At 43.1% G+C, this 20,013-nt stretch overlaps 1 protein-coding gene across 7 annotated transcripts in view; it reads right to left on the reverse strand.

Annotated features, from left to right (window-relative positions):
* The window catches only part of KDM2B (lysine demethylase 2B), a 114,076-nt gene that overhangs the window by 25,967 nt on the left and 68,096 nt on the right, over positions 1 to 20,013 (reverse strand). For all 7 annotated transcript variants that reach the window (XM_017734795.1, XM_008634048.2, XM_017734794.1 and 4 more), the window contains one exon: positions 13,238 to 13,324. In XM_017734795.1, the coding sequence (XP_017590284.1) occupies positions 13,238 to 13,324 (87 nt within the window). The remainder of the gene's footprint in view (positions 1 to 13,237; positions 13,325 to 20,013) is intronic.

Consider the following 20,013-nt stretch of genomic DNA (forward strand, 5'->3'; position numbering starts at 1 on the left):
CTCGGGCTGCTCAGACAAAGGAGACGCGCACAGACACACACACACCCTGCACCGCGCTACCTGCCCGCTCCACTCCCGCTGCGCGGGGCGGGCCGGCAGCGGGGAACCTCCATCCCTCGGGAGGAGGAAGGCACCGAGCAAACTTCGAGATTGCAAGCGGCAGAACCAGCGCTGGGCTAAGACGAGGCGACCCGGCTTGTGGAGCTGCTCGCCGCGGGTCTCCCGCTGCTTGCTCCCTGTGCAGGCACCCGCTCTTTTACTTGCTCCCAAGGAACCATTTCTAGCCCTACTGTGACCATCCTGACCCGCTGCTGGGGTTTCACAATGAAATACTCTCCCCGCAGTGTGACATGTTACACACTGATCAGCTGGGGGACCTGTTCTGGATCCAAAGGTCGCAGGGCCAGCACCTCAACACGGACACTGCCTTCGCCCTCCAGAGCCTGCAGCTGAGGGTCACAGGCCTGTATTTGAGTGCCGGAGATTTAAATTTCCCATTGGATTTATGGGCCTGCTTTCAGGGGAAATCCCGATTCCACTCAAGTTGTTAGGATTTTGCCTCCGGCTCCTACGCCCACAACACAGAATTAAACATGAGATTAAATATTTGCATGTGCTGAGCAACCAAGAAGCCATAAAGAAGCACATCTAATGGTCCTTCCATCAGGATTTTTGCCAAACTAGTTTCAGCTCAGTTCCCTGGTCTGAATTACCACATGGCACAACCACTTTGGGTAGTTCAGAAGAGGCAGCAACAGGCAGGAGCTGGCACGGGAGCAAGGAGCAACACAGCCCTTGTGACACCAGGATCCACACTTGGTCCCTCAAGTTTAAGTAACAAAACACAGTCAAACTTTAAACACATATTTACAGGCAACTGCTGATAAAGCCACGTGAATTGTGTAATTATGCCCCTTCCTTATTTTCAATACATTAAATATCCATTGTTTGTTGTACTCCTGTCCTCTTGCCAACTCAAACTTAAATGATGGGTAGGTGATGGTGTTCTCCCCATCCTGCTCATCCACCATGCCTGGAGCAAAAAGCATTTACTCACAACACATGATGGGGCTCCCCAGAAGGCAATGGGATGTGCTCAGCCTGTCTCCTCAGGTTTCTCTCTTCCCCCATTGTGTTCCTACACAACCGGAGCAGGAGCAGACGAAAGCTGAGGCACGAAAGGCATGTGCCTAAGGCCTTGGCTTTCAGAATCACAAGGTAATATCAGAATCCAGTGTTTTCTGGAGGAGAGAGGAAGGGGGGGATGCATCTCATGACAGCCCTACAGTGGAGAGTTTCAAACTACGAGCAAGAACGTGGCTACAGCCGTGTTTGTGGTGCCATAACACACTTGGCCTGCAGCAGCAGCAGCAGCAGGACAGGTGACATCCGGAAGGAAGAAGCCTGGTCCCACACCTGCCCACAGGCAGACCAAGTCTCCACTAGCCCAATTCCCTGCGAGGCTCCGTGTAACCTGCCTCACACTTGTTTGTCCCTCCAGCCTTTTGGCTCCGTAATCCAGACGAGAGAAAAAAATAACTTGTGACATCCCCCAAGGACAATCCACCAGTCACACCACGGCAAAATGTCATTCACAGCAAATTAAATCATGATAGAGATCATCCTACTCCTCTCAATCTGCAACGCATTCCAGCACTCCTGATGTTGGCACTGGCCTCTCTGGGCTGCAGCAGGTTCCTTCCCAATGTAACCCACACCACCCTCACCCCACAGCCAGCCCTGCCACCTGAGAGTGTGGCCACGCTGCCCTTGCAACAGCACCACAAGTGACAAATGAGCTCTAATTACAGAGTCTGAGTTAGGAGGGAAATCTCACACATGCCAAGATCTTGGAATGGTTTCCCAACACTAGGTAAACTTTGCCGAGGTGGTGTTTAAAAAACCGGGATAGGGTATGATATAAAATAGCAAATTGGGAATCAGCAAGGGGGAAACAACACAATAAAATAATTTTTTGTGATTATAATTGCTCTCAAAAAACCTCATCCTGTACAAGAGCAGCTAACCATTCAAAGGAATATTTAATACACAGAAGGAACTATTAAGAGAGCATTTTCCAGCTCAATTCTTTCAGCTTGTCTACACTAGAGAACACTAAATTACAACAAATAGTGAGCAACCCTTGTGTGAACACCGTCTAGTTGCCCAGCCTGGTGGAGTTTACAACAGTTTAGAACACAAAATAAGCAGCAGTGACCCCAGTCCTGCCTGCAGTGGCAGAACTGTGTCCATACTTCAACTTAGTGTGATACAGTTCAGTAATAAATAACATCCTTAATTACGCTGCTGAATGAGCCGTAGTGAAAACTGCATGAAAACAGACAGCACCTTCTATTTTGAACTGTTGCTTTGATTGCACCTCACCTGAAGTCATATATAAGTCTCATCAATATCATAATCTTCTCCACAGAAACCAATTATGTTGTCACAAACTGAGACAATAACCTCAAGCGAAGAATAAACAGCAGGAGCAGATGAGTGCCAAAGAACCAGATTTTATTCTCATGCAAATATCCTTAAGTAGTAAAACCAAGATGGGGGAGGACGACTACAACCCCTGTGCTGTACTCACTCACTCCTGAGCATCTCCTGTACCAACAGATTGCAGCTGCTGCTGCCAGCGCTGAACAGGATCCGTGTTTTCCTATGACACACTAGAGTTTATGATGCTCAATATGAAGTGAAATAAAGTTTTTTATGTGGCACAAACACACCTTTGATTTAACCTTCCCTCGAAACTTTTTATGCACCTTTACAGAGTATTACATTTAGCTGGTATTAGGAAAAAATAGTTACACAGAAACAACTGGACACACAACCTCAAGCTGGTTGATATGCAAGTCCTTGAAAAAAGATGTTGTGATGTGAGCTGCTGCTGCTTTCTGCAGGCCAGCACATATGTTTTTGAAAAGGAAACCCACTGAGATGTTTATGAATCACAATTATTGACCTGTATCAGAATAAGAGAGTTACCTAGTAGCTTTCTAAGGTTCATTGTTTTGGTGTAAGTGTCCATTCACATGAAATATGATCTTAACTGTTGGGCCTGGGCAAATTTCATGACACTTTTCTCAAGAGTTTGAGAAATATTTCAGTTGTATTCTCAGCACCAGCAGTGACAGTCTGACAGCCTAAATACCCACAATCTTACTACTTCATTTCTACTTTATCTGAACTATGACATAAGAGTTGTCATCAGATACACTGAGTATCTGTCACAATCTTTTCAATAAACAGTCTGATTGATCAACCTTAGATCAAATAAAGTAACACAAGATGAAATAATATTGACTGCTCCCTCCATGCAATGCTACTGATCATACTTCCCTAACCAGTGTCCAGCACTGTTCCAGGAGAACCAAAGGCAGCAAGGGCTGTATAAACACCTCCTGAAGGAGGACAACCTTGGGCTACTGCAGCAGAGGAGCAGCACCCAAACAAGCAAGAGCCCAGACAGAACATGCTGACAGTAACTCACTCACTCATAAGCCTTAAAATCCAAACAACTCTCCCCAAACCCCAACACCCTGTCATGTTAAAAAAGTAATAAATAAGACTGCAGAGTGGTGAAACATGGACTTCATCTATCACACAAGACAGACTCTTCTCTGCAGGAAGAGCCATGACATGACTGGGACTATGCACTGGGAAATTAGGGAAATCCTGCCATGCTTCCTTCTACCACAGAACTGGTGGTAGAAGGAAGAAACTGTGTGTTTCCACAGCACAGTCTGTGTCTCCAAGAGCCATGTTCTGTCAGTAAACGCAAAAACTAGTGAAGGAAGTTCCTAAGAAGATAAGCAGTGACTGCCATGCTGTGGAGGAACATGCAAATAGATGTGGCTGATAGAGTGGATTAACCGGAATAGGAAACCTGCTTTCCTGCAAGAGGCTCAATGTGCTCTGACACACAGCACAGAATGCTGGGAGACAGTCAGCTGTGTCCAACGTGTGGGCAGCAGCCTGAAAATCCAGAGACCAAACCCAAACACATGGTAAGCAAAGGAAATGCTGAAGTGCAGTTTGCCTATGAGGGCTCATTGCTCATTGTTGTCAACTAGAAACTTGACTTGGATTTGTGGGGAAGCATCCAGGACTAACAACTAAACTACACTAGGCTAAGACTCACAGCTGCTTTGCTTTTATTGGAATTTACCCATATATTTTGTTATATTTGTTATTTTCAGAAAGGAGAGCACTGCTGTCCCTCTTCTATCTGGTCCACTAGTGCCTGCAGGAAAGTCGTGAAGTTGAAACAAGCCCTCATTTATATTCTCAGCAGACTTTAATTTCAGTGTGCTGTGGAACTAAGAGGAAGCCATCTTCTTGGGGACAGAACATACAATTCAATTTTGTTCTGAAAAGTGCATGCAGGATTAATGTCCATAATTGCACGGCCTGTACTGTGGAATGACAAACGCCTTTCCCGTCGCTCTGCCAATGTGCTTCGATCCAGAAACAAAACTATTAACTTTCAGATACCTAACTCAAAGCATGGATTGTTTTGATGTCGGGGTGCTGGAGAGCACAAGGATGCTGGAATTCTTAAACCAGGTTCAAACTTAGCATTTGGTCTAGTTTTGTTGGCCAGCTCAGCAATGAATGTAGGCCAAGCTCCTGATGATAAAATCTAAGATCTGTCAACTCATTTCACATACATTATCTAAGGAAAAGGTCTTAAGACTACAGCAGTTTTCATCAGCACTTTTACTGTTATGAAATAAAGAGAAAGCTTCTGTCTTGAAAAATGGCAGTCAAGGCGTAGTTGGGAAAAATTCGTATTACTGAATATTCGTGTCTATGGTAGAAGAATGACAATGGGGAGGAATACATAAATCTTCTCGTGTGATACCTGGAGCACAACAGTTGGAAAACAGAGATGTCTCTTCATTTTTTTCCCAATCCATTTAGATTTCTAGTCAGAGTCAAAATAGCTCTAATTTACCTGTTTGATGTATTAATCACATAAAGGCATTGGTCAGATTTCAAAGCAAGTGGCTGAGTGTTGATAAGAAGTGAAAATATTAAGTCAAAGATGGAAGATTAAGAAGGTGCTCATTCAAGTCCTTGCTATTTATAATTACTCCCTGAAGGGACACAATATTTCAAGTACAGCCTCTTGAGGTGAGAAATAATCTGTCAAGTCACCAGGCAAAGGTTTTAGAAAAATACTGAAGCAAAAAGCAGTGAAGCTCTTTCGTAGAGTCACGGAGTGGGTTGGGTTGGAAGGGACCTTCAAGACCATGTAGTTCCAGCCTCCCATGGCATGTTACATATGATACACGTACACCAAACCCTGGGACTCCTCGGGTCTCCACCGAGCTTCTGCACAAATGAATTTGTCTGGAGGACTAATGTGTGTAAGAGACTGAAACAGTGCTCAGAAAAATAAACAGGTCAGGCAAGGAGCTGCCTTCCTGGGCAGCACTGCCCCGGGAAAGCAGAGGCTTGACAGGAACTCCCAGTAGCTTCAACAGCTTTTACTCCTTTGCACAGTACCCCAAGAAGCCTTTGGTTCTGGTGCATCAGGTTTTTTTCCTGCCTCCAAGTGTACTTAGAAGGGGAAGGCCTTGGTTTCGTATGTGTACAGCTACTGTGGGAAGTCCCCTAAAAAACAATATCCCCCAAACCTCAACTATGTGGTTTTGTGTCTTAATAAATTTGTCAGGAGCCAGAACTGGGGTATTTTTCTTGAATGCATTTCAGCTCTCTCCTACCACATGGCATCTACTATCATACAGTGTAAAAGAACACAAATTATTCAAAATTATTTAAATCACTGATTCCAATCACAATTTAAATCAGTAAAGAGAAAAACAAATTTAAATTGATTTAAATCCTCATTTTCTTTTGTACTTGTGTTATTTTCTGGGAGAAAAGTAATTATTAGCATCTGATAACTATGAAGAAATGCCTGATTTGCAGTAGATTATGAACTTTATAATCAGGACTTTTTATCAACAAAAAGGATTCACAATACACACATATTTGTATATGCAAATCTCCTTGCAGACTACTGGCATTTAAAATTGTTGTTGACACCAAACAGAGTTCAGGCTCTGCTGTGTGGGATCACTTCAAACACCTTTAAGCTGGTGCCTGGCAAGAATGAAATGTGACAGTTTAAATCTCCTTTTTGCTCCTGCGCCACTTGGAATGACTGATGGAAAACTTATTTGAATCTCAAGCAGAAAAATACACCATAAAACAACTCACCCAGAATCTCAACCAGAAAATAGATCATACAACAATTTACACAGGATTATTTTGCTGTCTTATCTACCTTTTTTTATCCTTCCCAGAATTTTTCTAACACTAGATAGACTCAATTTTCACTTTAATTCTTAAGTGCTTGTTTTTAATTGTCAGTATGTGCTTTCTAATACATTTGTATTCCCACAGGAAGCACCCTGAGTAGATCTCCAAGGACTGGCCTGTCTTAGGGAATCTGGCAGAGTTTTCCCACTGCTGCTACATGGAATGTTGCTTTCCTGGTGGTAGCCCCCGGGCAGGCTCCTGAAGCTGATGCTGGTTTGATGTTGTGCCATTTCTACGTGCTCAGATCTGTTTCAGACACACCACTCTGGTTAAAACACTGATTGCTGTAACGAGTCCCTCACTGCTCCTGCTTCTCTGGGTGGAGCTGGCCCAGCGATAGCTATGGCAGGAATTCTTCGTAAGCAAGCAAGTAAAAACTGGAAGCACTTATTCAAAGGTTTTCAGGAATGTTCTTTGTCCACATCACACCTCTCCCCCTGAACTGAAAGAAAATCTGATGTAAAACAATGCTCAACACTTCTGAAAAATCACATTGGTTTCAAGTTAATCAAAACACTCCATTTAATGCTTTACCCCCTAATTTTTGCTTACAATTGAATTTATTGTGTCCACTGATTCTTAGTCCATTTACTTACTATTTCTTAGGTTTGATCCAATGCATAATGTCACATAAAACTGGATCCATAAATAAAGGAGCTATGTTACTAAAAACTAGTGGATTTTCTTCTCTTCCCAGCACTTTTAAGGTGAAACACCAAAAAGAAGGGAAAAGGTACTGTGCAGGAAATGGCAGCAGACACATGAAAGTACATAGGGACATCGATAGGGTCCAGATCTGGAGATGGTGGCTAATCCCACTGCCTTTTATTCTTTAAAATACAGGTTCATTCTAAAAATCTACCACCCTTTTCACAACAGCTGTCTACTGTTCTTCTTGTGTGCTCTTTGGTTCAGACTGTGAACAATGATCAGAAATCTTATTTCCAGCCTAAATCTATTTATAGTATGTTTATAGTCACTTCATCTCATGCCAACATTGTCCATTAGCTTAAATAACTCTTTTCTGCCCCGATGATTATACTCCCTGAAGTCCTTACACAACAATCATCTCCCCTTCAACTCTGCTGGGCCATGCTGAACCATCTGTCCTGCCAGTCCCTTCTCTCAAACATCACATCTTGAATATATGTGATACATTCACCCTCACCTCAAAACTACCTATAATGAAACTAGAATAAAAAAAAAAAAAATGCTCAAATATATGTTTTTTGTACCAGAAAAGGCTGAACTGACTTGTGATTTTCAACTTCAAAATAGGGAAAAAAATACTGAAAGTAATGGGGACGTAAGAAAATCCTTGACAGCAGAGATGAACAGAGACCTCATTCAAATTTCCCAGAATGCACCATACAGAGGGCATGAAGTGTATTTATGATATTAAAGGACAGATCTGGAACAACATAAGGAAGTACTTATCTACACAGAGCTTTATTAAACCGCAGGGGACACTGGCACAGGATGCTGAGGAGATCAAAAAGATCAACAGGTTCCACAAATTATTAGGTAAATTCACAGAGGGGAAAAAACTTCTACCAGGGGGACACTAAGCAGAAAAGATGAAGATATAATCTTCCATCTTAACGGGGAAGATAAGCAGAGGGAATCTCTGTATTTCTGCTTTGTTCCTATGACTCCTTTACTGGCGGTGATGGCACCACCAGGAACAGGACAGTGCTACAAGGACTGTGTGCTGGTGGAACATGACTTTTCTCAGCCACAGGAATCAGCCTTTTGCTCTGCCTCTCACAGATTAGTTCATATGAGTTAATCCTTCTTTTTCAGATCCATGGATGTATCTGTAGAATTCTGCAAAAGTAAAAATAATGGGGTACAAACTGAACTGCTGTAGGACAGAACTCACTAATGACAGAAATGAGATGCTGCCATCCCAGAAGGTTTCTTTCAATGCGATGCCCACCCATGACCATCCCAACCCAAAACAGCAACAGCAAAAAAACCAGCCTGAGGGAGGCCTTTCTTATTTTTTTCAATGATCACTTTTTCTTCCTGGTTCTCATGCCCTGGTACAGAGCTATGAACATTATTTGCATTGCCAATTGCAGGGAAACTTGTGTCTAAAAAACCCAGTAATCCAATCAAAGTTTCAGTTTGTGGCCTTTAGTAATTAATAGTATTCCTTTAAATAAGAACATTACCATTTCCTTATTATACTTCTCAGCTATCTTCTTTTAAAATCAACAGGTAAAAATTACATGGAGAAAGAACATGAACAGGCATCAGAGAAACAGCCACATATTGCAGCACTGTTAACCAGCTACTGAAAATTACAGCTCCATCTCCTGCTCACAGCCAGACCTAAATATATTTGGACACTCGCTCTCATTGCAAATGCAGTGGCTTTAGTTTTGTGCCAGGTAAGAGAGATGAGAATCCAGCTCCCAGTCTGCATTTCTAACTCTTCACAGAACAGGAGAGTCCAAACATATTTTAGTTCTTTATAGCTGCTCTTCATAGACAACTAAAGATCTTTATCACGATAAAAACAGAAGGCACTGCCACAGAGTGTAATTGCACGCTGCTGGAGTTGACTGTTTTCTTCCAGAAATAGGAAATGGTTCAAAAAATGTGGTTTCTGCTTGAGCCATATTCTGAGTTCCTTAAATAAAATACTATCCCTAATTCCTGTGCAGATAAATGGGAACTCTGGTACTGTAGGGGTGAGCAACTCATGGGAATGGGTTTCAAGACTGGGCTTGGAAGTCACCAGCTTCCTGCACCAGTGACCAGCCATGAGTTGCTGCAGTGGAAAATCAGGTATAGGCCCTGCTCTCTGTTCACACCACCCAAAAGTTCATGTCCCAGGGATGGGGTAGAAGTTAGTTGGGATGATTTCTTGCTTCTCTTTAGTTGCTTAAGAACCCAGCATTTGAAGGCACGCCTATGGAGCTCTCCCCTTTGGACAGCATTGCATAGCGGGATTCGGTCAAAGGGTGCACTTGATGATCCTGGAGGTCTTTGCCAACCTTAATGATCCATGATTGCGACCCCCCAGACAACACTGAGCCCTGCACCAAGTGAGGAGAGGCCACTGCTGCACAGCCCCCGGCACAGGAAGGGGATGGGGGCTGCACATTCACAGCTGCATCCGCGCCAGCAGCCAGTGGGAAACGTCCTGCCTGAAGGTACATGAACTGTCAGTCAGCCATCAGGACAAGCAGGTTTCAAATATCCACTCAGTCCCACATTCCTGATTCCTTCCACAGGCCTAAATTAGGATTGTTGTAAATATCCTAAGACCCCTGGCACTGGACTGTTTTCTCTTACTTTACAGCTAGAAGAAAAAGACAGATTCTTGCTTCTTCTGAAATAGAGTTACCAAAGGGGAAAAAATAAAAAGGTGCCTAAAGGAGAGTAATTATTGTGCTAAATAATTACCAGTAAATTATAAGAAGTACAAGCGACTCAAAATAGCTCCATAAAGATGAGTAAATATGATCTGAAGAGGTGCCTATGAATCACACTTCATCTCTCTTATTACCACAAAATAATAATGGTTCGTACATTTTACTACAAAACTTTCTGCTGAACATGCCAGATATCTTTATAAACATTAATTTCACCTCCCAGCCTCCCAGCTGGGCAGCCCCATCTCAAGGTGCTGCAGCAGAGCTGGGAACAGGCACAGACCCCGGCCTCCCATTTTGTGCACTAACCACAAGATCATCAAATGTCACCCAGCTATTCCATCTCCTCACTAAACCATTGCTGATTATTACTTCTGTTTCTTTTCCCAGCGAGTCATTTTCTTCGTCAGGGAACTGCAGTGTGCCTGGCAGCCCCAAATGCCTTTGGAAAAGGTGGACAGAGCGATGCAGAACTGCGGGGCCACGACACAGGGATGGGTCTTCCCTGTACTTGGTTAAATGTCCTCCCCATTACACCTCATCCTCTGTCAAGTGGGATTTGAGGTGAATGAACACATTTCTTCCCTAAACCCCAGCACAGGCTTCAAGCAGCCATTCTGCAGCTCTGTGCACACTGCTCACGTCACACTCACAACACGTAAAAGAAACTGACTCCGTCTTAAAGGGAAATATTATTTGCTGCTTCAAAAATCATTCAGGTTATCAAAGGCATGTTCTTTCAAAGGCAAGTCAATGTAACCAAGCTCGCCCTTCCCCAGCTTGGGTTACTTACACAGACATTCCCTGTCCCTATTCCAAGGATCTCTGACTTCAGTCAGAGTTCTCTCCCTCTGCTCTTTGCTTTTCCCACTCCATCCCTTTTCAGTACTTGCTTCTCTCCTAATCCTGCTCTCTCGCCATTTCTAGTCTCCTCCCCTCCTTTCTTTACAGTCATTTCCATTTTCTTTGAAATGTTTTGGCATTTAATGCTGGCTTTATTCTTCCTTCTCCATCTGCTGCTCTTGTCTTTCTAAATCTCTTCTGGAGCCTTCTCTTGGGAGAAAGCAAGAGATGTACTCTGTTCCATGTACTACTACTTCTTTCTGGATTTCAGTTCCCTTCTTTTCATTTATGCCTTGGAATCAGACAACCCCCCTGTCCCAGGAAGCTGATACCAGCTACAACATCTCCTTACAGCCCCACAGTAGCTAGTACTGTGCTGTACTGGATCTCCTGCTCCCTTTGAACACAAGGATTTCAGGGAAAGCACTGGGAAATATCTGCCATTTCTCCTATAAATACTCAAGAGCAGGACTGCAGAAAGTAAAATTACTGGTAGATTTTAGTCCTCTGCCTTGTGCTCAACATTTGTGGAATCTTCTGGCCATGAACACTTGCTCCACCAGCTACAATCCATTTTCCAAGGGAGTTTCCCCCTCCCTAAGGGTTTTTCTTCTCTGTAAAATCTTCTATTTCATTATCAGGGCTTACAGGGAACAAAGGCGAAATAACCAAGCTTAACTGCTAAAACTGCTTTTAGACAAATCTCCCCTATATTGTCTTTCCCACAGATTTTAATTTGGGACTCAAAAGGCTCAGCTCTAAGATGTCTCTTCCCAGCCTGTTCACTTGGCCTCTGTTCCCAGGAAGGGAAATAGCTGGAACGTGGAAGATGACAAGGACATTTGCCAATTAGAAGCACAACAACAAATTCCTCTTGGGAAATGTGCAGCCCTATCTGCATGTGTACCTTCGAACTAAAACATAAGACATAACAAAAACTGATCACAGATTAAGCAAAGCAGATATGAAGAGAATGGTGAAAGGATTTTTTCTGCTATCAATTTTTATTTCCAAACTTCAACCTAAAGTCTGACTTTCTGTAAAAGTTTTCCGTATATTTGTTATTAACTGATATGTTTGTTATTGTCATGCCAGTGGAAATGATGCCTCCTAAAAGTTTTTGCTTTCAGAAGGGCTGAAGGAAAATAAACACCTGAAAAAAAACCCTGCAAGCCAGCAAGATGGATTTTGCAAAAAAGGGTAAGAATTAAGTCACAAAAATTACAAATCCTTTACAGTTGCAGTTATGTTGCCAATACACAGAAATAAAATAGAAGAAATGAAGCATTTATCAAGGTTCCAAAATAAAGTCAACAAGAACATTAACAAATGCCAAAGCTTATAAAAGCCTCAAAGCACTCAGACCCTCCCTTCTCTCACAAGCTCAAAGGAGAGTCAGTTGTTCCTTAGTTTTATTTTATGTTTCACACACCACCTTTTCTCTGGTCACAGAGATTTTGCTTTATTCAAAGCCTAGAATATACCTGACCATGGAATGAGCAGCAGCCATCGAACCAGTGGAGTGGAGAATCCCACACCTGTTTCTCAAGGTTTTCCACTGTTGTTTCTAAACAAATGCTTTAAACACAGCATATTCTCATGGATTTATTACAAGCTAAAAGGAAAACGTATTTAACAAGATACAATTCCTCTGAAATGTGCTGAGCCAAAACCCAAAAAGAAGCACAAGAGGGAACGTGATGTGCTCATCCTGCCCCACTCTCCTCTGGCAGTTCCATGTCTATGGTCTCCTCCTTCCCATCTGAAAGCAGCCAATTCTCATGGCTACATGTGCCATAACAAGTTCACCAGCACAAAAAGTGAGAACTGAGTGAATTATTTTCCCTGACAATTATTTGAAAGGAATCTACAATGGTAACAACGACAGATTTTCAGATCGAAGTCTGATTTAAGCTGACCGACCCCTTCAGCGTTTCTAAAGAAATAATGGATTATAAAACTAATTCAGTGAAAAATGAAAGTAAAAATAGAAGCGATGAGACATCTTCTAAATAAGCAAAGCTGCTTTTACAGCATGCTGAATAACTGGAGTGTGGTAAACATGCCACTGTTATAAATAACAACCAGCCTTTTGACATTGTTCTTTCGTTAATTATTTCGAATTCCTTATAAGCCTTAACAAAGCAAACCTCACGGTTCTCCTGCAAAGTGAAAAGAATTACTGCCGTGTACAAGAGGAAAAATTAGGATATAAGGACAGAAATCAATGCTTCAAAGTTACAGGGGCACATTGTACAGAGCATTAAGGGAGTCTCATAGTGTAAGAGAAAAACCATCATCTAGTTCAGACGAGAGTGCTCCCTAAGTGACTGATTTGTAGCATTTACACATCATTTAATTTTACACAAAAGGCATCAAAATTTTTAGATTTAACCATAATTAGTAAACGATCAAGACATATCAAAGTTTTATACTGCTAAGTAAGGCCCAAACAAATTCGTTTTAAATGGAAACTCTAATGATTTCTCCCTGGCGAGGCACTTTCTTGTTCTGCTTCAAGACTTAATCACAAAACCATTGAAAGTAACATTTTGTGTTAAAAATGCTAGCAGCTGCCAACAGATTATACACAGCACTTTGTCAGATTATAGATAAATAAACACCAGACCAGGCACAACAATGGTTAGTAAGTAAATGTGTCTCATTACCTTTGTGGTCTTCTTGGGCCAGCTGACCACAGGGACACCCGAAATGGCAAGATTTTGGTCATCATCAGCGTGTTCCTTCAGTATGTTCTGTTGCAAATGAAAAGGCCTTTATTAACCAGAGAAACGTTTCTCCAATTGAAGAGTGCAGAGACCTACAGAAGACAACACTCTACTCTGATGACAGAGTGACAAGACCTCTGCAAGTTACTTTTGCTTCCAGTTCCCACTGAAACTCTCGCACCTGTTAACAGCCAAGATGCGAAACTTCTTGCAAAACAGGCAGCAAAATCAGCCATCAATCATCTCAAATGTTACAGAATTCTTTAATATTGGTGTGTCCAAGACCGGTGTCTTACCAGTATCACCTCTCTGCCTCAAACTCCAGGTCATTAAATCCCAACTGACCCCACAACTGACCCCTTCTCTCCTAATCAAGCCTACGGAAGACCTGAGAAGCACCGAAGCTCTGCCCCTGTTATTTCAGCCATCACAGGGCATCAGGTGTGTAGTCTGGAGCAATGCTCAGAAGTCTGGTCATTCAGGTAAGCTAAGAATAAAAATGTACTCTGGAATCTTTCATCTTTTTGCACATGGCAATCCAAGAGCACCATCATTCCCACCGCCCTTCCTTCCCCTGTAGTTGGCAGAGCTGCTGGAATCTAGTTCCCTTTATGTGACCAGCTGAAGCATTCAGGCTCCTGAGTGTTTACTAGGAAAGGATCTGACTACGGACAGCATTAAGGGAAAAAGATTGATCTCCCCTCCCTTCCACCCCCACCAAACCCTTTCCTTTGATGCACTGTTCTAGAAATTTCGTGAGTGGGTTGCACAGGCTGACACAGCTTCCACCACTGTGAATCACTCCCATGACCAGTAACTCAACACAGAGGTGGTAAAACACTCAGTGATGGAGCTGGGAATAGTCCACACTCGCCTCCCATGACTCCCTACATGCTCACTAATTTAGCTACAAAGCTCTTCATTTGGAGTTCAGGTGGCTAAAAAGGAAGAAATGAAAACAAAAAAACAAGTCAAAAGGAGGATTCTGCTGTGCTGCTGAAAACTGAAGGCCAAATCAGCACTAACAGGTTAAAGACCAAAAAAAAAAAAAGCTCCAATAGAACAAATGAGAACTGAAGGTTGGGAATTACCTCAACAGAATAGTAGGAGATGACCCCAGACAATGAAGTTCAGTGCTGCTGCTCCAAGTATATGAAAAAAGCTTAATTAGCCAACAACAGGCAGCAGGCTCTGTCAGTCCCCAGTGCAGCACTCTAGTAATTAGTAATTTCACACACTATACAAAAAGAGCTTAAAATACAGTAATTGTTTTAATAGGGAGTGCACTTGGAATTCATCTGTAATCATCCAACTAAAGCCCGGAGTGTGATGGCATGTTCCAGTCCCCAGGAGCCCGAGTTTGGATGAGTGTCCCTGGGGCTGACTTTCTCCCTGGAGCTCAGACAACCTGTCACACTCAGCCCAATTCCCCAGCCTGCGCTTGAGTGAGAGCTGTGTTAGTAACAGCCAGCACAGCCCCAGCACAGCGCTGCTCCTTCAGACACCACCACATCAGCAAGGCTGGTGGTGATACTGGTTAGGCCGAAAGCAGTGCCAGTGACCAAAATGAGCGATACCAGTACAAGCCCAGTTTCATCAGCCCAGTGCTGTGGCTGCACTCAGGAGTTTGCAAAGGTGAGGAGTAAAACCCAGCTTGCCCCAGCCTGGCTGTGATGCAGAGTCTGTATTGTACCTGCTCGTCCAGTGCAACACCCAACAACTTTTACACAGGGACTAATCATTGGCAAATTAACTCTTGGCTGAGCTGAGGTGAAGTGAGCACCTCTTTTCTCATGTCCTTTTTATTTGGAGAGAGATCACTGCATTAACCGAGCTGTGACCACATTCTCCAAGTTCAGTCCTAAAAACTGAGAGCTCTTTTGTACTCTCATTGCAAAGCCAAAATTCTCCAGATCAAGGAGGCAGCTTGAGAGCCATAAACAAAGGACAAATTAATCCCTTTCTACTTTGCTACTCTTAGGTTTGAAAGCCTGTAAGACAGAAAACCTTTACATTTCCACTAACGACTGTCAGAGACTCGGAGTTCAATGGAAAGCACAGTATATTCCAAGAACTTGGCAAGGTAATGAAGGTTTCTTGTTATCATATGTATCACGTGAAAATATTATCCAAGGAGAAATGTAAAACTATGGCAGCTTATCATCTGAGGCAGCTGAAAACAACGGCTGTCTGCGCAGCAGAGCCGCAGCACAGCCACAGTTGCGCTGACTGGAGCGTCAAGTGTCAGCTCACAACAGGCTGGGGGAGGCAGGGTTTTGTTCACCTGCTTAAAAACAAGAAAAATAGATAAAGAAAAGCCATGGGGCTCCAGTTAGAGGAACAACGTGATGCTCTTCCAGCACAAGGCGGCCCGATTCATTACACTTGAGGGCTGTGGTGACAACAGCAGGTATGAAGGGAAGAAGCTGATTAACTATGTAAGAATTCAGCTTAGCCATTAATTTCAAAAGCACAGCAAGGAACGACTCCCCTGAAATGCATTCAGTAGAGGGAGGTTTTTTCTGTCATCAGAATGAAAAGGGGGTAAGATTTCTTGGCAAGAAAAAGTAAGAACATATTTCAGTAGATATCATCTGTCTTGCACAAGAATCTTCTCCCGCTGCCAAGGAGTTGCAGATATTTGACAACCTCTGTTCTTCAAACTGAGTTTCTTCTGCTCTAATGGACTTTCACAGGCCCTTCTGAAGAAGGGCAGTGCTTTTGCTTTGAAGTGGGGAAGATCTGTGGCATTACTAAGAGGCAGATCTCACAATCCTGCTCCCCAACAGCAGCAGAGGAACTACCATCCTGCTGGTAACACACAGAAGTGCTATGTGCAGAAATCAGAAGCTGCACACAGGTGAGTATCCCTGGCAGTGTGTTTAATGTGTGTGGGGCTGCACAATCAAAGGTCTGCTCAGCTTTACCTGCCCTGTGATATGGGGTGCAAACTACACCAAGGAGTACGATGGTGACCTCTTTATTCTTTTCTTCATGCATAAGCCCACCACGGCACTGCTGCAGCCAGCAGGGATTTAATTCCCTGTTTGGGCTGAGGGAAGAACTGACCTGCTCTCCAAGAAAGGCCTGTTCCACTCTGCAAATAAGCCTCCCTTGTGCTGCTGCACTCCATCGATCACAGTGATAAATGGGTGCTCAATCTGCAGAGGCAGCAGTTGGCACTTTTGGATTGCTGTGTCCCCACCAGACAGGCACAGTTAGTTTGGAGCTTAGATGATGTGTAAGGAATTTACACTGGCTTAGTTTACTTTTCAGTCTCCCTTCTCATAAGGAAAATAAATTACTTTACTTCAGACAGTCTCACCTACTTGACATTAAATAGCTGTATATAGCTGTGGTTGTATTTACCACTAAGAGCAGTAATCCAGTCACCCATCCTATACTGTGCTCTTGCTCAGCTGGGAAAGCATGGATTCTTTGTGAGCTACCTCGATTAGTTCTGTGAAACTTCACATCACTGAATAAAATGGTTTCCTTTCTCCAGTTTAACTATCCATATCCTGTTTTCTGAAAACATTAATTATCTTCCTGAAGCACAAAGACAGACCTGAATGTCATACAAAAAAAGTTCCTGAGTGTATTTCATTAAGAAATAAAAGTGCTACAATAAATGCTGATTTATTTGCTTCAGGAAGAAACTTGTTTAAGACTTTGCAAGCAGAGCAAGAGCTTTCAGACTTTGTCAGAGCATGTTCTTGCTATGCATTTGTTAAAAATAACTCTCAAATGGGTGCACTAAAAGGATACTTCTAATAGGATGCATTATTAATAGATCACATGCCCGAAAGTTGGGTTGCCCATGAAATAAACCTTGTTAATACAGCCAAATACAGTCACAGCATGGGTCATTTGCATGGCTTCTGAAGGATTCTTGCCTCCATTCAGTCACACAGCTGACTGGTGCTCTGAGTATTCATCAGGGTGAGGTAAAGGGGCCAGGCCTCTGCTCACTCCACTGCTGATGCTATCAGCAACACCCCCACGTTATTATCTGTACAGGTTGGAAAATTAGCAGCAAAGTAAAAGGGAACATGATTCAGTGGTCAAGGAGATAAATACCATTCTGGAAAATGGACTGTATTTCTTCCTCTGCCCTTATGTCTCTATGTGGTACAGGGCAAATCTTTTAAGTGGAGTTTCCACAGGCTGTCATGAATTGTGTGCTCCTGCTCTTCCTCATGCCTGGCTTGGGATCTGGATACTAGAGATCAGAACTCCTGCTCTGCAGAAATGTTAAGCCACTACAGTTTCAATATAATTAAATTCATCTTTTGCACTTATCATTGTTAAATACACTAACTGTTCTGTGGCACATAAAGCCAGCATCCAAAATTACTTTTATCTTAATCTCTCTGCACCCCAGTTCCCTGTGGTAACGACAGCTCATCCATTACCATGTGTGGAGCACAGGGTGAGGATCCCTGGGAACATTCATTCACCCTGTTCAGCTGAGAGGCTGAACATCAGTACCTGATGGAATAGCAAGGATGGAACAGCTGCATCCTTACACCACAGAACACAGGGATCCTGCAAGGACCATTATGCTGGACGCATGCTCAGAGGACTAAAATCTGTCACTTGGCAACTCCTCCCTCAGCACACTCCATCCTTTGAAGGTAAAAGCTCTAAACACACACACTTGGGTTTGATTATTTTTTTTGAAGCTGAATAAACTGAATAAAACAAACCTCATGCTCTGAGGAGATCAGATGCTTTGGCTCCACTGCACTGCTCTCTACCACATCAACGAACACAGTGGCAGAAAGGAGTGATGGGCTGTTGCATCCAGGGTCCCAGAAGCAGATGGGAATGGGACACACTTTGTCAGGGGCTGCCTGTGACAATTTGCTGATGAGACAAGAAAGGGCCTGTGCTGGGAATCCTGGACTCCCCTCCTGACCTGGGAGGAAATGTACTCAACTGCCCCAAACTGCCCCCATTCCTTCAGAGCACCTGGGAAGTGGATTGTGCAACCACAGGGAGTTATGGACGAAGATGGCTGTATGGGCTTTAATTAATTTACTCTGCCATACTGACTCCCACTCTCTGGAAACTGGGGGCTGGCTTATACGTGGGCCAATATTGTAAAAAAGATGGGTGAGAAAGTTCTTCAGTAGCTCTTTAGACACTGTTCAAGAAGATGTTTGAGTTAACATGGTATTGAAAAGGTTATCACTCTGGCTAATCAGTCACAGACTGGCCAAACATCCAGAGGTGATTCCAGAAAAAAACAATCCTGCAGCGTGTCTGATGTTTAGATGTGGTCATGGGCTCTTTAACCAGCAGGGAACCATCAGTATCCAGATGTTGAGCTACATCCTGATGGTTACAGCGTGTGCTGGCAAGGACAGAAAGTTTAGAAGCAGGCAGTTTTCAGAGGCGATGGAACATCAAGCTGCACACAATAAACTGGCAGGTGCTCACTTAATACCAGTTACAGCACAGTATCACCAAAAAGGTGCTATTGGCCTTTTTTAAAAATGTCCATTTGTAGTTCTCCATCTCTGTAGTCAATGCATCCACTGCTCTGGAGAGGAATAAGAAAACAGATACTCCCACACTGAGCTTTAAGCCAGATTCACATATGGTACCGTGTTCTGGGGAGATGTCTCACAGCACTCTGGAGTATGTCATCAAAAGAGGGAGCAGAATCCCACTCGGAACATCTGCACCAGCCATTATATGTTGCACCCCTTTCTGGATTTTTAAGTGAAAATTACTCTGTGCATCAAGCTTGGAGAAGTAACATGACCATTCTTTCTGCTTCACCACAAATTCAACTCCTGGTCTTGAGGCTTCATTTTGATTTCTGATTAGAAGATGACTGATCCCAGAGCAAGCTCGTGAATCTACATCCACAACTTTGAGCAGGTGTGTCCACTTCCATGTACAAAGTGGCTGATTTTGCAAGAAGATAATTTTTGAGCTCTCGTGGTTTACCAGAACGAGTGCAGTGTATCACACTTCTGAGCTCCAAGATCAGGGAATATGGTTCCACTGCACATTGCACATGTTCAGCCTTCTTTAGCTGGCTTTGAAGCCTTTCTAAGCAGCTGTTACACCACTTGCACTAAGAAAGTACAGGCTCTCTCCCCATTTACCATATAAACATGTGTTTTTCCCCTCAGATTGTGCCTTACAGAGCTCTTGTGTATAGAAAATACATAACTGAAGACCCATACTGTTCACAGACTGAAAATCCACAAAGAAGTTGTGTCACTAGTGAGCACTCACTCCTCACACCATCTCCAAAACCAATATATTGTACCAGTGGAGAATAATTATCAACCTATAGAGGGCAATGGAGGAAAGGAAAATGAAAAAGGTGAAAGAAAAAAAAAGCAACTGGAAGTGTTAGACAATCTATCTTCTGAGCTGCAATCACGTATTTACATTTTGTATGTGTCAGCTAATGAGGTGTACACCAGGGAGATACGAGACCAAAAAGGGCTGATTAAGACTATAAATATAAACAGACTTTTTGAGGTACAATATTTACATGTGGAACATAGTAAGTGCTGAATTATGAGAGGATATAAACTTTTGGCCACTACTGTGACAGTCAGAAAGGACTGTGTCACTTAAATCTGGCTGCAAACAGGAGCCAGAGACAGCTTTGGTTCAAGGAATCATTTCCCTGTCTGTGGCAGAGCAGCCTGACATGAGCTGGTCACCACACACAAGCTGCCACACCT

The sequence above is a fragment of the Corvus brachyrhynchos genome, unplaced genomic scaffold (genome assembly GCF_000691975.1).
Source record: "Corvus brachyrhynchos isolate BGI_N302 unplaced genomic scaffold, ASM69197v1 scaffold114, whole genome shotgun sequence".
NCBI classification, from domain to species: Eukaryota; Metazoa; Chordata; class Aves; order Passeriformes; family Corvidae; genus Corvus; species Corvus brachyrhynchos.